Consider the following 14,620-nt stretch of genomic DNA (forward strand, 5'->3'; position numbering starts at 1 on the left):
TATAAAGTAAAAGATAAGAAGGTATTTTTCACGATTTCTAGGTAATGAGACTTTATTTTAACAACATATTTAATGCTAGATCTCACAAAAACTGAACACATGGAAATTTTAGAACTGTAATTATCAATCCAGACACATTATATGCATTGTATTGCCAAAAGTTTGTGGACAACTGAGCATCACACCCATGTGTGGTTCTTCCCCAAACTATTGCCACAAAGTCTGAAGCAAACAAATTGTCTAGAATGTCTTTGTATGCTGTAGCATTCCGTTCACTCAAACGAAGAAGTGCAAATCATGATCCAGCATGACAATGCCCCTGTGCACAAAGCGAGCTCCATGAAGACATGGTGTGTGAAGGTCGGAGTGGAAGAACTCGAGTGTCCTGCACAGAGCCCGGACCTCAACCCCACTGAACACCTTTGGAATGAACTGTAACACTGACTGCACCCCAGACCTCCTTGGCCGACATCAGTGCCTGACCTCACTAATGCTCTTGTAGCTGAATGAGCAAAAAATCCCCACAGCCACGCTCCAAAATCTAGTGGAAAGCCTTCCCAGAAGAGTGGAGCTTATTATAACAGCAAAGAGGGGACTAGATCTGGAATGGGATGTTCAGAAAGCACATATGAGTGTGATGGTCACGTATCCACATACTTTTGGTCATATATTGTATGTACAATATGAAACATAAGAAGTGTGCCTTTCATATAAAATCTTTTCTGTTTGCAAATACAGGCATGTAAGTAGCATGACTATTACAATGAATAAATAAATACACATTACTTACAACTTAACAATGAAATCTCTAAATGTTGCATTACGTAATATACAATTAACACTTACAATATAAAATTGTTTTAATATTTTGTTTTATATACACCTGAAATATGTGCATATGTTTATATTTATTGGATTCGATAAAATGTTTAATTTATTTTGATACTATTAGATAATAAAGTAAAGTACAGACAGGTTTTTAGACATGCTTATATGCATGATATGCTTTCTGTCTTTACTTGACGATAGACTTTATGAACTCTCGGAGTTTGCGGTGTCCCACAGCCAGTATGATGGGGGAGAAGGCGATAAAGGCACTGTTGAAGAAACGTGCAAGAACCAGCAGGTATGCAGATGATGCAGATGCAGATGCAGATTTGCCACGGTTGTAGTTAAAGTAGTTCACTGAGATGACACTGGCACCCCAGGAAATGATGAACAAAATGATCAAGGCTAGAATGACCTAGAGAGGAGGAGAATATTGTAAAGACATAAACACAGGGACATGTACTGGAATTGAAATAAAGCCTGGTTTTATGAGAATCTTTACATAGACTAATACATAGATAAGGTTTCTTAATGGACAGTTATATAAAAGGTAATAAATGTGTGACCTTGGCTGCACGTCTCTCTGCCGGCACTCTGCGTATGATGGGAGCATCCTGACTCTTATTGGCAGCGTTGTGTGCGTTTCCGTGTGCGTACAGTATGAGGAGGGAGCCCAGGTTGCTGGTGCTCATGAGGATGAGGGGGATGACCTCATGGATCACCATGGATGTGGTGGCAAATACAAGCCCACTGTAAGTGGAGGGAAAATCCCACAAGCAGCCGAGTAAAGGACGGGTTGTACTGCTCACTAACATCAGTGTCTGTAGGGGAACAAAGACAGTGGATTAGTGGGTGATTTTTCACATCCTCTTATCAAGCCTATTAGCTGAATAACTGAATGGATTTGTCTTCTTATTTATTAGTCACACATTGAACCTATTATAGTGAGTAGTAAATATTTTTATGTCATGTGGACAGTGGCAGCTCACATTTGATAAAATGAATGTAAATGTAGACATTGTGGAACATAGATATATGTTGTTGTTGTTTTTTTTCCTTCCCTCACCTCACTGGCGTTCTTGCCTCCATTTGTGGAGTACAGGAAAGCAGGGACAGAGTAGAGGAGATTGAGGGTCCAGATGAGACCAAAGCACATTAATAGGGCTTTGGGAGGACCACGTGATGGGTTTAGACTAGCGATGGGAGGGCCTACCCTTTTCAAAGTGTAAAAATGGAATGCACTGAGAAAAAGCGTCGACCAAACATTTGCTGAACGTAGCCAGACCCACATGCCCATCAGGAACTGACACGAGTGCTTATTGGGTAACACCTTCAGCAAGAGATGAAAAGAGAAACATTATAAACATTATAAGTAGGTAACTGGCAAGAGATGGCGGCAAGTAAACGTGCTACAATATTGGCAAACACAATTTCTTTTCTCTTTTCAGTCCTTTGTGAACTGAAAACTTGATTTGTACAAATCAAACATTTGTCAATGATCCTAGCCAGCCAGAATGAAATCAAAATCATATTTATTCACCTTTTTTTCACCCACAGTTATCACCAGTGATAAATTCTAATTGTAACTCGTACAGTAGCTGGTAGGAGTTCCATATTTGTAGGAGTCCCACATATGTGCATGTTTATAAATGATATATCAATTATATCCTTTAAACAATTTGTAGTATTTGTGCTGATTTTTTTTGTGTTTATCCCTTGTTCTCAAAAACAGCCAGATATTTTTCTAATCTGCTCAAAAACTAGTCGGATTTCCAGCCTGTTTTTCAGTTTAAATCTGAGTTTCCCCAAAGCATTGCAACACCGTTATAACGTAGAGCAAACGTCGTAACTACTTTCTCTACCTGCTAAGATTACCTTAACATTTTGATGCTTTTTGGAAACCTCACTCCACATCCTATCCTCTTCCTCCTCTTGTATAACCCCCAACACACACACAAGCACAAACACACATCCCTTGTACCTCGAGTCCAAAGTCTGAGGTGACCAGCAGGATGTTCCTCAACACTGACACCAGCAGGTTAGATAAGGCCATGTTGACCAGGATCATGTCGGAGTTGCGTCCCCCTCCAGGCTCCCGAAAAATATTGTTCCCTACCACCAAGATCACCATGGCGTTTCCCAGAATGCCAAGCAGCACCAGGACTAGGTATAAAGCCATCGGGACACCTTCCAACTGACCCGATGGTACCCTTTTAATCAATTTGACAGTTTCATTGGCTATCATCATGGATAAATAAATAATTAATCTGTCCTATGACCTGTTACTTAGAGGTAATGCATATACTCCTAAAGCTAGTCCTCTCTGTAGAACTACCAGTACCCTTGTAATCGATGGTCCTTATCTCAGATGCTTCCTGTTTCTCATTGCCTACATTTGATCCCACCTCTTCAGAGCCAATATGTCCAATCCCAAGTAGAGTTGTGTCTTTAGCTCTGTGGATCAGACAGAGGATACTGAGCTCAACAAGTTCAGAGTCAGCTCCCCCAGGTTCCCCCTCAGGCTAGTTCAATTAAGATACTGCCTATGAAAGAGATTTCACCAAAAATAGTGAAACCTTTTGGCCCAATAGCTGAACATGCATCTTTCATAACGGGGGATTCATTAAATTTGACTAATTGATGCACAGGTTGTTAACAGCTAATTAATCACCAAGCTCTGCTGTTCATATCGTCAGAGAGGGAGTGTTTATATTCTTTCAGCCACCTAAGGCTTGTGGATTTTGGTAGATTTTACGTCACCACTGGAATAAACTTTGCTGTTTGATTAATTGATATGGCTTGATTAAGTTATAAGGATGTAATAGCTTTCTGCCAATTAAGTAACTATATACATTCCTAAGCATGTTTAGATTTCAATTGCACTGTGAGAAATAACAAAAAACAAGTCTTCATAGCAATTCAGATTAATGAAAACAATTACCAGCAAAAAGTTGCAAAGGTTATTATTAAGGTTAGAGATGAGAATACATTATTCATCTTCCATAACTGCTCTATCCTAAAGTCAATCCTGGTAACACTGGGGGAGGGAGAACATGCGAAACACTTCACAAACAGTAGCCTGAGCTCAGGATCGAACCCAGGACCCTGGAGCCAATGCTACCCTCTATGCCACAATGCCACCCACGGTCAGTATGTTAGCTAACTAAACATAATTTATTGTCCATGAAACAGCATAATAATTTTACAGTGAGTAACATTACAAAATCCTTAATTGAAAACTACAAATTACTAAGGAGCCGAAGAAATGTGCAGGTCTGGATGGACAGAATGCAGATGTATGGGACTTAAATTTTCAGTATTCATGCAATAGAACACAAAAGAAGTATGTATTAAATAAAATATTAAATAAATTATGGATATAAAATATGCATTTCCATGCATAAAAAAGTACTTTTTTTTTACTAATAATATACATTTTACACCAATAATATACATGAAATCATTAAACACAAACATAATTGCTTCTTAGTATTTTAGTATCTGTAGCGGCTGTTTTTAATTTTTAATCCCATTTTTGTGATCCATTGGACGACTGATTTGTCAGTCTGACAGAAGAGAATTAGGTCTGAATTTCTCAAATCAATGCATTTCTCTGTTCATGCATGTTCCCTTGGATGTGTGTGTCATTCTGGTTTCAGCACACACATATATTTCATATACATCTACTTATCTTCAGCAAGTTTATCACGATGGCTATGAAATAAACAGAGACGTCATTCTCGCTCTGTATGAGGGCGATGTGGATGTGTTGAGATTTCCAGTAGACGTCATCCTTTTTTAAAAGATGTGCTGAGCGGGCATTAACAGAGAAACTGGGAATTAATTAACCTTTGCTTAATTGATTCAAACCTTGTTAGCAGACTAATTAGTTAACAACCTCGGCTACAAATATTATTAAAGTGGGTGAAAGACTGAAGGCGTTTTTATACTGGTGAGATGTTAAAGACAAGCAAGAACATAGATCACATCTTTTATCTTTAATTGAAGAAAAAAAAACAGATGAAAGACTGAAGGTAAGACTTAATAATAAACTCATATCATGGCCATTTCTTGCTATATGTGGCAAAAATAATTGTTTATAGGTTTAAAGTTAAATTAGTCAGTATTGAACAAAGTCTAAGGAGAACAAGGAGAATAGGACATATACAATTTAAAAAAAAAAGAAAGAAAGAAACAAAAACACTAACTAGCTGGATTTATTATTTCTGTCTCGTTTCTTGCTCCAACGATTAATCATATAGTTTAAATTAACAGCAACTTAAATGGCACTATTATTTGGTTGAACAATTAATTTTTTTTTTTAAATTTTAACAGGTTAGTTGTGTCATGATTTTTTTTAAATACTTGTGCATTTATACTGTCATTTATTCAACATTCACTATTCATATTAGTGGAGTCTTTTAATGTACACAATAGGCTCAGTAAAATAGTTTGTCTGTTTTCTACTTATATTTTATAGAATTATTTTGGGAAATCAGTACAGAAAGCTGAGTATAAAATAGCCAGTTTCAAGTTGATAATAATTGAATTAAACTAATTTATTTCCAGTGATGTCTAAATAGTATTATCTAGCTAGCAGATTAACATTAACATTAAAAACTGTACACTATGCTATGCAACTATCAGTAACAGCTACTATAAGGACCAGAGCATAAAAAGAGAAATATATAATAAGTACAGAGTATTAGTTCCTACAACTTTACCTCTGACTGTTACAGAGCATTGAAAATGGAGACTCCTTCCATCTTCTGACCAATCAGAAACAAGTTTTTCTGATGAAAAAACAACAAAGAGTAGTGAAGATCACTGTAGAATTATTAGTATGTGTGCCTGTTAGGAAAGCCCATGGTAGGAACAAAACACTGAGAACATCATGTGTATTTAGTCTGATGATCTGAGCCTCTGTGCTCAGAGAACTGTAGGAATTTTGAATTTGGATAAGCCATTCACAATCTGTCCATGCTACTTTCTATGCTAACTTTTCAAGTTGTATAGAAAATTACATAGGCTAAGATCAAGTGGCAGGGGCAGGGTTAGCATTTGTACCTTTTCCTATCACAGTGTCCACGTTCGTTTGACGTGTATGATTTTCTTTATGAAGATTAGGTTGCAAAACCAGGAAAGATTAAATTTATCTAGACTTGAAATCCTGGAAAAACTAGCAACTTAAGGAACTAGGACCAACACTTTGGTAATGAATATGGATTCCTAAAGGAGTTCTACTTGTAACTACGGGCGGGCAATATGATAAAAAATATCATATCATGATTCTCAGAGGCATATCTACAAGACACAATACGAATCACGATATATGAATTTGCTCGCAAACTGCAAATACAGTAGTGTTGTGTTTAAAAAACTGCCACCATGGTCAGTTCCTGTTCTCAGCATATATAAAGCACATATACTGTAGACTACTCTTCTAAATGTGAACCTTCTGGTTGTGTTCCTTCCATGTGAGTTCTGAGCTGTTATATTCTTATATACAGTACTGTGCAAAAGTCTAGGCACCCTATTTTTTTCAGTACAAACTTTGTTATAGATTTTTATTTTATGACTTCTATATTATTGATTCAGTACAAAAACATTTTAGATTTCCAAACATTAGTTTTCCAGCACAAAATTAAATGTTACAGAAAAATGTTTGTATGTCAGTAAAGAAAGCAGCAGATTCCATAAGAGACACTTTTCAGACAAAAAAAAAAAAAAAAAACAGAATGAAGGCTGCTGGGTTTTGCTGCAAAAATAAGAAGCAAGTGTGACAGTTAAAGTCTCCAGAAGAACTGTGGCTGCTTCTGCAAGATGCTCAGTAACACTTACAGCTCATTTCCTTATAAAACTGCACACATTTTTTTTTTAAAGCGAAGGATCAGGATCACCTAAGACTTTTGCACAGTACTGTATATCAGATAATATTAGTGTGTTATGGAAACTGGGGTAAATCCCACTGTACTGATTCAAACAAATATCATGACGACTGGCAATATTTATAATTACAAAGTCTATCTTAAATTTTGAGTGGTGGATATGATTGTGCTGCAGTTCGTTACTTATTGTTCTCTGTGTAACTGTTGTTCCTGCTGCTTTCTGGTCATCCTACAACTCTTTCCTGTGACCCCTGGCTTCTCTCTTACCTTCCTTATCATTAGCCTGAGAATGTGTTTAGAAATCTTGCATGGCGCGTCTGTCTGGGGACGATTAGTTGTGGTTCCATGAAATTTCCACCTGCAATATTGAACCAGTTGTAGTGACAGGGATGGTCACTAAGGTCTTTAAGGTCTTTGCTATAGCTCTGTAGCTTTTTCCATTCTTTCGTTTAATAATATTGCCCCTGAGAACTTTGTTGTCTTGTTGTCCCTGTAACCCCCTTCATCTTCACCATGATTGCTACTTGTTGCATGAAATCTTCCCATCCAATTGCAGCATCTTTTATAATGACACCAAGTGCAATTTTCATGAGAACTGGAGAACTTTATTTATTATGATGTAAACGTTACATATATATTTTTAACATAGTGTCTGAATACTTTTTCCCTATCAATTTCATTTTTAAAACCTATCTTTGTTATTCATATGTTTAGGAATATATGTTTTTGCTTATATTTATAAGTACAAATCAAAAGACATGTTTTTTCGGAGAAACGGGTTAGCGTGCTCTGATGCTCTGGTAAGTACTCTGATTACTCTGATGTTCCTGGGAAAAGTAGAGGGAGCACTACCAAGTAATAGTGAACACTGCATCATAAATCCTTTGCATTTTCCAGGAGAACCATTATTTTTGTCTGGTTGTGGCTGACTTCCGGATTCATGAAGGTCACAGGGTTAGTCACACTAGTGCCTGGAGAATTTAAACAATTGGGAACAAATGCCAAGCCTTCGCAGTGTGTGTGTGAGAGAGTTTATGTGCTTTATATACCTGACTGACAGGAAATGAAAATGACCATAGAGGAAGAGTTGTAGAATAAGGGAGAGGGTGCCTTCTGGTGGTGTGGTGGCAAAATATCCTGGGAAGATGTGACAACTTATTTCCCCACACTGTGTGTGTTTCCAGAGAAACCAGGCATATGTATATGACTATTGGATTCATTAAATTTTGCACTTTATTTATTATGATAAACTAATGTACAGACATGTTTTAGACTTAATGCATAATACGCTTTCTGTCTTTACTTGACAATAGACTTTATGAACTCTCGGAGTTTACGGTGTCCCACAGCCAGTATGATGGGGGAGAAGGCAATAAAGGCACTATTGGAGAAACGTGCAAGAACCAGCAGGTATGCAGATGAGGCGCCACGGTTGTAGTTAAAGTAGTTCAGTGAGATGACACTGGCACCCCAGGAAATGATGAACAAAATGATCAAGGCTAGAATGACCTAGACAGAAAGAAAACATTACATATTTAAATCCATAAATACAGGATATATATAGTGCCTTGCAAAAGTATTCAGTCCCCTTTAAAGTAATCAGATAAATCTGGATTACAAATTACACTTACACAAGTTGTTCTAGACAGTATTTTATTGGAAACCAATATGCTCTTAGAGTACATTATTTGTCAGCAAATCTCTAAAAAAAGGAAAAACTGAAAAATGCTGCTTGCATAAGTATTCAACCAGCTTATTCAACCAAATTATGAACCAGCTTTTGCTGCAATAACAGCTTTAAGTCTGTTGGGGTACATTTCATCTTTGTACATTGTTTGGGATTGACTTTTATCCATTCTTCCTGGCGGATTTGCCCCAGGCTCTTCAGCTTGGTTGGATGTTGTTTGTTGACTGCAATTTTCAAACAGTTTCTCAGTAGGGATTCAGATCTGGACTTTGACTTGGCCACAGTAGTACATTCACTTTTTTTGTTTTTAACCACTCCTTTGTTTGGCCTTGTGTTTGGGACCATTGTCCTGCTGAAAAGGGAGCTTTCTCCCAAGCTTTTTTTTTTAAGCAGACTGAACAGGTTTTCTTGTAATATCCCCCAGTATTTTGTTCTATCCATTTTCCTTTCAATTTTGACAAGAAGCCCAGGTTCTGACATTGAAAAGCATCCCCATAACATGATGCTTTCACCACCATATTTTACTGTAGGGATGATGTTAACTGAGGCCTGCATTAGCTTATGCTTTGAATCTTGCCAAAATACAGTATCACGATCTTGGTCTCATCACATCAACAAAAACACATCTTCACTGGGTCACACTCATGCTTTCATATGGCTCTTCTTTAGCAATAGTTTTTTTCTAGCCACGCTCCCATACGGTCCTCAATTATGCAGAGCTCTTAAAATGGTTGTCTGGTGCACCTTCACCCCGATCTCAGCCACTGTACTCTGTAACTCCATCAAAGTGACTACTGGCCTCACTTTGGCTTCCCTCACTAGGCTCTGTCTGTTTTTGAGCTGGGTTTTGAGGGAGGGCCTTGGGTCTAGATAGTGCTTGGGTGGTATGACGCAGCTTCTACTTCCTCTCTATTGATCCAACAGTGGTTACTGGGGTGTAAAACCTCTTAGATGTAATTTTACACCATATTCCTAAGTTTGAAAATTCTATTATGTTATCTTTGACTTCCTTAGAATGCTCTTTAGTGTTCATTTTCACTTCTTTCCTTCAGAATGTTTTCAGTGACAGTTCAACCATGGTGGTTTTTGTCCACAAAATCAGAAACTTTTTGTTTTAATATTTCACAGGTGAAGGCCAATTATAAATCAATTGTATCCTTGTTAAGGCAATATCTTAACAAGGAGCTTCCGTCTTACATCTGGAACTTCTGGAACCTGGGAGGCTGAATACTTATGCAAGCACCTTTTTCAAGTTTTTTTATTATTATTATTTTATTTTCAATACTTGCTGACCAATAATTAATTTTGACCTGAAAATTCACTGTAAGAGAACATGAGTTTGCAATAAAATAGGATATTCTGATAAATTCCAGGGGGGTTGAATACTGGAATACTGGTGGCCACTGTAAGTAAGAATTAAAATTATTCCTGGCTGCTATGAGCATCTTTAAATAGTCTTCATGTCACTGCACTGTTGAATTATATATTCTAAGGTGCAGATTAATTTTCTATCACAGCAGCAGCTCTTACAGTATTTCCTACTGCAAGGCATATCACAGGTTCACATTAATGCATTCATTATAATATGTTATTGTTTCTATAGTAACAACTTGCACAGGGACTTGTACATCAGATGCTCCACATAAACCAATTAAAAATATATAATCATTGATATGTTGACGTTTTCCGTGAGGATGTCATAGTCTGGGCCATAGCCCCTGTGTATTTCCCCGTGTTCCAGTGTTTTCTCTCTCACTCTCTCTCTCTCTCGTTTCTGTTATGTGTGTGTAGCGCTCCAATTCATGCCTCTCCCAGCTGAATCATTTATCACAACTGCTCCTCATCAGTTCACCAGTCTGCAGCACATATAAACCCCAGTTCTTCAAACACTCATCACTAGATTGTTCCACCTTCCAGTGCAATAACACGGCAGGCCTTCTTGTGTCTGTTTTCCATGTTTTGCTGTGAGCTTACTCTGTTGTATCCCTGAGTGTATGCCAGGATCACATCTCCCCCAGTCTATTCGTCTGCTCACTTCCTGCCTTGACCATGCTCCCTTCCCACACTCTCCTACCCTAACCTCCAATAAAACATGTATAACCTTCAACCCTAGTGTCTGTGTTCTGCTTATGGGTCTGCTCGTTCTTGTGTTTATAACAGATGAGACATTTCTTTAGCTTTTACAGAAGGAGTCTCCAGTGCCAGCACTTTCTAACAGTCTTTCTAAAGCTGTAACTAAGTTTTCAGACACAGGAAAGTCATCAGGACAATGGAGTTTGCTTTTAACTTCAAACAAGGGGAAAAAGGAGGCTTCATAGGAGGAAAAAAAGATTGTTCATATAAGTGAAAACAAGAACTAACCTGTTTCATGGACATTTCACAGCATTAAAAGTAACTATAAATGGGTAAAAATAATAATAATAGTAATTGTTGGAAAATTGCTGTGATAAGAGGAACTAAATCACTTTGGCCATGCTATAATAGGAAAATTATCAACTTCAAGGTGGTAAGAGTAACTCCACTTCATCACACCACCTGGTCATTGACTATTTTCATATGATAGCGTGTCCCATTGTGTTTCATGCCTTACATACATAATGTCTATTGATGGACAGTTACATAATAAATAAATGTGTGACCTTGGCTGCACGTCTCTCTGCCGGCACTCTGCGTATGATGGGAGCATCCTGACTCTTATTGGCAGCGTTGTGTGCGTTTCCGTGTGCGTACAGTATGAGGAGGGAGCTCAGGTTGGTGATGATCATGAGGATGAGGGGGATGACCTCATGGATCACCATGGATGTGGTGGCAAATACAAGCCCACTGTAAGTGGAGGGAAAATCCCACAAGCAGCCGAGTAAAGGACGGGTTGTACTGCTCACTAACATCAGTGTCTGTAGGGGAACAAAGACAGTGGATTAGTGAGTGATTTTTCACATCCTCTTATCAAGCCTATTAGCTGAATAACTGAATGGATTTGTCCTCTTATTTATTAGTCACACACTGAAACTATTATAGTGAGTAGTAAATATTTTTATGTCATGTGGACAGTGGCAGCTCACATTTGATAAAATGAATGTAAATGTAGACATTGTGGAACATAGATATATGTTGTTGTTGTTTTTTTTCCTTCCCTCACCTCACTGGCATTCTTGCCTCCATTTGTGGAGTACAGGAAAGCAGGGACAGAGTAGAGGAGATTGAGGGTCCAGATGAGACCAAAGCACATTAATAGGGCTTTGGGAGGACCACGTGATGGGTTTAGACTAGCGATGGGAGGGCCTACCCTTTTCAAAGTGTAAAAATGGAATGCACTGAGAAAAAGCGTCGACCAAACATTTGCTGAACGTAGCCAGACCCACATGCCCATCAGGAACTGACACCAATCCTTATTGGATAACACCTTCAGCAAGAGATGAAAAGAGAAACATTATAAGTAGGTAACTGGCAAGAGATGCGGCAAGTAAACGTGCTACAGTATTGTCAGACTTGTTCTCCTTCAGAAGTACTTTGTTGACTGACAGCATGAATTTATTTGTACCAAGCAAACAATTGGCAATGATCCTAGCTACCCCACAGTTATCACCAGTGATAAGTTGTAACTGTAACTTGTAATTGTAAATGTAATTTAATATAAATTATTGTGTAGTAGTTTGTAAAAATAAAGCCAAGTTTTGTTGAAAGTGCAACTTTCACAAGAAAGTTTCACTTGTAAAACTCGTTTTCACTTGTAAACATTGTTTTATTCCCCAATATATATATATATATTGGGGCAAAGGCAAGATCTGCTACCAGCAAGACAAAAGCATAATAAACTGCAGAAATCTGAGGAGCTTAGTACAACTGCCTTGCGAACAGAGCTAGACCCTGAAGTACTGTACCTGATTTTCCATTGCTGCCACTTCTATGAATGTCACTGCAACACATCCAACAGATTATGTTACAAGTTTGGGATTTCCCCATTCTGGAAGAATAGACCATTTTTTGCATGTTATTAAGATAACTACCCATCAGGTCTGGACGTTATGTGCGACCCCATCATACTGGAAAGTTCACAAGTGGGCAGACACTTATGAATATAAATGCTCCATCTATGCACTGGTTGTATGCAAGGAAGTGAAAAGGCTTTTTCACTATGTTGAAAACACTAGGCATAAACCCATTATCTTGCCCGAATAATCTGCAGAGGCCAGTTGAAAGCATCTCTTACTACTACCCTTACCCTACTACCCTTTCTATGTAGGTGGCAAAATTGTCAAAACATTCCTTAAGGATGCAAAACTTCTCTGACTCCACACAAAATGATGGTCCCACATTGGGATCTGGTGCTACACAGTTTGTGCAGTGATGGAAGAATGAAGAAGGAAGATATAAAGTATCTTTCTTTTAAGACACTTTTGACAATTTCTCTTTTCTCTTTCTTATTTTACATTTCATTTCATATTTTAGTAAAAGATCATGGTTACTTTTTGTATTTGAGCTTGAAGCTATATTAAATACTCTATAAGCTAATAACTATAAAACAGAGGTATTCACCTAAAATTTGTAAAGGTCAAGTAATATAAATTTTTTTACTTACAAAGGAAATAATTTCTTATAATCCTACAATTATATCCTTTAAAAAATGAATAGTCCCCAAAGTGTATGGTAAACATCATAATAACCAATCAATACCCTCGCCCTCAACACACATCCCTTGTACCTCGAGTCCAAAGTCTGAGGTGACCAGCAGGACGTTCCTCATCACTGACACCAGCAGGTTAGATAAGGCCATGTTGACCAGGATCATGTCGGAGTTGCGTCCCCCTCCAGGCTCCCGAAAAATATTGTTCCCTACCACCAAGATCACCATGGCGTTTCCCAGAATGCCAAGCAGCACCAGGACTAAGTATAAAGCCATCGGGACACCTTCCAACTGACCCGATGGTACCCTTTTAATGTATGAGACTGTGTTATTGGCTATCATCATGGATAAATCTTGTAACTAATCTGTCCTGTGACCTGTTACATAGAGGTAATGCCTATACTCCTAAAGCTAGTCGTCTTTTTGGTACCACCAGTGTCCTTGCGCTTGATACTCCATCAAATGTCCCTTGTCTCTGATCCCTCTTGTTTATCATTGGCTACATTTGAGCCCACCTCTTTAGGGCCAATATGTCTAATCCCAAGATGTGTCTTTATCTGAGGATACTGACCTCACTAAGTTCAGAAGCAGCTCCCCAAACTTCTCCCCCAGGCTAGTTCAATTAAGATACTGCCTATGAAAGATATTTCTCCACAAATAGTGGCACCTTTTGGCCCAGTAGCTGAACATGCATTTTCTGGTGAGCAGGGGATTAATTAACTTTGGCTAATTGAAACACAGCTTGGTAACAAGCTAATTAATCAACACGCTCTGTTGCTGATATATGAGGGAGAAAGACAGGAGGTGTTTATTTTCTGACGGTCACCTGAGGTTTGAGGATTTCAGTAGGTTTTACGTCACCACTGGATTAAACTTTGCTGGTTTTGTTGTCTTGATTATGTTATAAAGATATAATAGCTTTCTGCCAGTAAAGTAACTATCTCCCTTCTTATTTAGATTTGGCTTAGCTGTACTCTGAGTACAACTTAATCTCCTGAATTGTGATTGTTTTATGGTCTCACTCTTACAAATTCAATTGAAATGAATGAAAAAACTTCCAAAAAAAGGTTAAGGTCGGGGCTAGGATTAGCACCTGTCCTTTCAATGTTCATTAAAATAGAACAAAATCCAACCCCCTTATCTTTGTTCAAATTTGTTTGAATTTGTTGATCAAATCAGCTTTGTTTATTCACAGTGGGTGGATTACACTGAAAAAGACACTGAAAATAATGGAGGCAAAATCCCCATGAAAATGCATTTGGAAAGCAGCATCAGTTTCCTTATGCTAATTCCAGTTTGCTAGGTGTAATGACGAGTGAAGTTACAGCCTGCAGGTTGAAGCAGCTGAAAATCTTTCCCTGCTTTCTTTAGTAAAATCAAGGCAAAGCACAGAGAAATTTATCATGACTTACCTCATATACACTACTCACTTTTCACATCCATGTATAATGCACAGTAACATAAAAAGAAAAAAGAAGAGCTGGGAACATTAAGGGGAAATATTGAGTTGATGGTGGAAGTGGATAATCACTGAAATGTAACTATTTCCATCTCTAACAAATTATTTTATGATGACTAACGTTATAAAATTCT

The 14,620-nt window shown here is 37.9% G+C and overlaps 2 protein-coding genes and 1 long non-coding RNA gene across 3 annotated transcripts; 1 reads left to right on the forward strand and 2 right to left on the reverse strand.

The window, feature by feature from the left end:
- Positions 1 to 917: 917 nt before the first annotated feature.
- LOC113536244 (olfactory receptor class A-like protein 4) lies at positions 918 to 3,336 on the reverse strand. The gene is made up of 4 exons (XM_026930083.3): positions 2,810 to 3,336; positions 1,895 to 2,158; positions 1,395 to 1,649; positions 918 to 1,243 (listed from the first exon to the last, which is right to left on the reverse strand). Exons 1-4 carry the CDS (start codon positions 3,074 to 3,076, stop codon positions 1,016 to 1,018), a joined length of 1,014 nt encoding a protein of 337 aa, XP_026785884.1. The 5' UTR covers positions 3,077 to 3,336; the 3' UTR covers positions 918 to 1,015.
- A 1,436-nt stretch (positions 3,337 to 4,772) lies between these two features.
- LOC113536203 (uncharacterized) lies at positions 4,773 to 10,498 on the forward strand. Its single transcript, XR_003403669.3, has 3 exons — positions 4,773 to 4,862; positions 8,030 to 8,126; positions 10,195 to 10,498. It is a non-coding gene; the product is annotated as an uncharacterized LOC113536203 (long non-coding RNA).
- On the reverse strand, positions 8,016 to 13,891 carry LOC113536202 (olfactory receptor class A-like protein 4). The gene is made up of 4 exons (XM_026930038.3): positions 13,106 to 13,891; positions 11,543 to 11,806; positions 11,043 to 11,297; positions 8,016 to 8,225 (listed from the first exon to the last, which is right to left on the reverse strand). The coding sequence occupies exons 1-4, from the start codon at positions 13,370 to 13,372 to the stop codon at positions 8,016 to 8,018; spliced, it is 996 nt and encodes a 331-aa protein (XP_026785839.3). The 5' UTR covers positions 13,373 to 13,891.
- Between the last annotated feature and the right edge of the window lie 729 nt (positions 13,892 to 14,620).

Source organism: Pangasianodon hypophthalmus, chromosome 23 (genome assembly GCF_027358585.1).
Source record: "Pangasianodon hypophthalmus isolate fPanHyp1 chromosome 23, fPanHyp1.pri, whole genome shotgun sequence".
In the NCBI taxonomy this organism is placed as follows: Eukaryota; Metazoa; Chordata; class Actinopteri; order Siluriformes; family Pangasiidae; genus Pangasianodon; species Pangasianodon hypophthalmus.

Coding starts and splice junctions, on each gene's coding strand:
- LOC113536244 (XM_026930083.3), bottom strand. CDS start 3,076: ATGATGATAGCCAATGAAACTGTCAAATTGATTAAAAGGGTACCATCG. Junction 1,650..1,894: donor GAGGCAAGAACGCCAGTGAG/GTGAGGGAAGGA, acceptor GTTCCCCTACAG/ACACTGATGTTAGTGAGCAG. Junction 1,244..1,394: donor CAGAGAGACGTGCAGCCAAG/GTCACACATTTA, acceptor CCTCCTCTCTAG/GTCATTCTAGCCTTGATCAT.
- LOC113536202 (XM_026930038.3), bottom strand. CDS start 13,372: ATGATGATAGCCAATAACACAGTCTCATACATTAAAAGGGTACCATCG. Junction 11,298..11,542: donor GAGGCAAGAATGCCAGTGAG/GTGAGGGAAGGA, acceptor GTTCCCCTACAG/ACACTGATGTTAGTGAGCAG. Junction 8,226..11,042: donor CAGAGAGACGTGCAGCCAAG/GTCACACATTTA, acceptor CTTTCTGTCTAG/GTCATTCTAGCCTTGATCAT.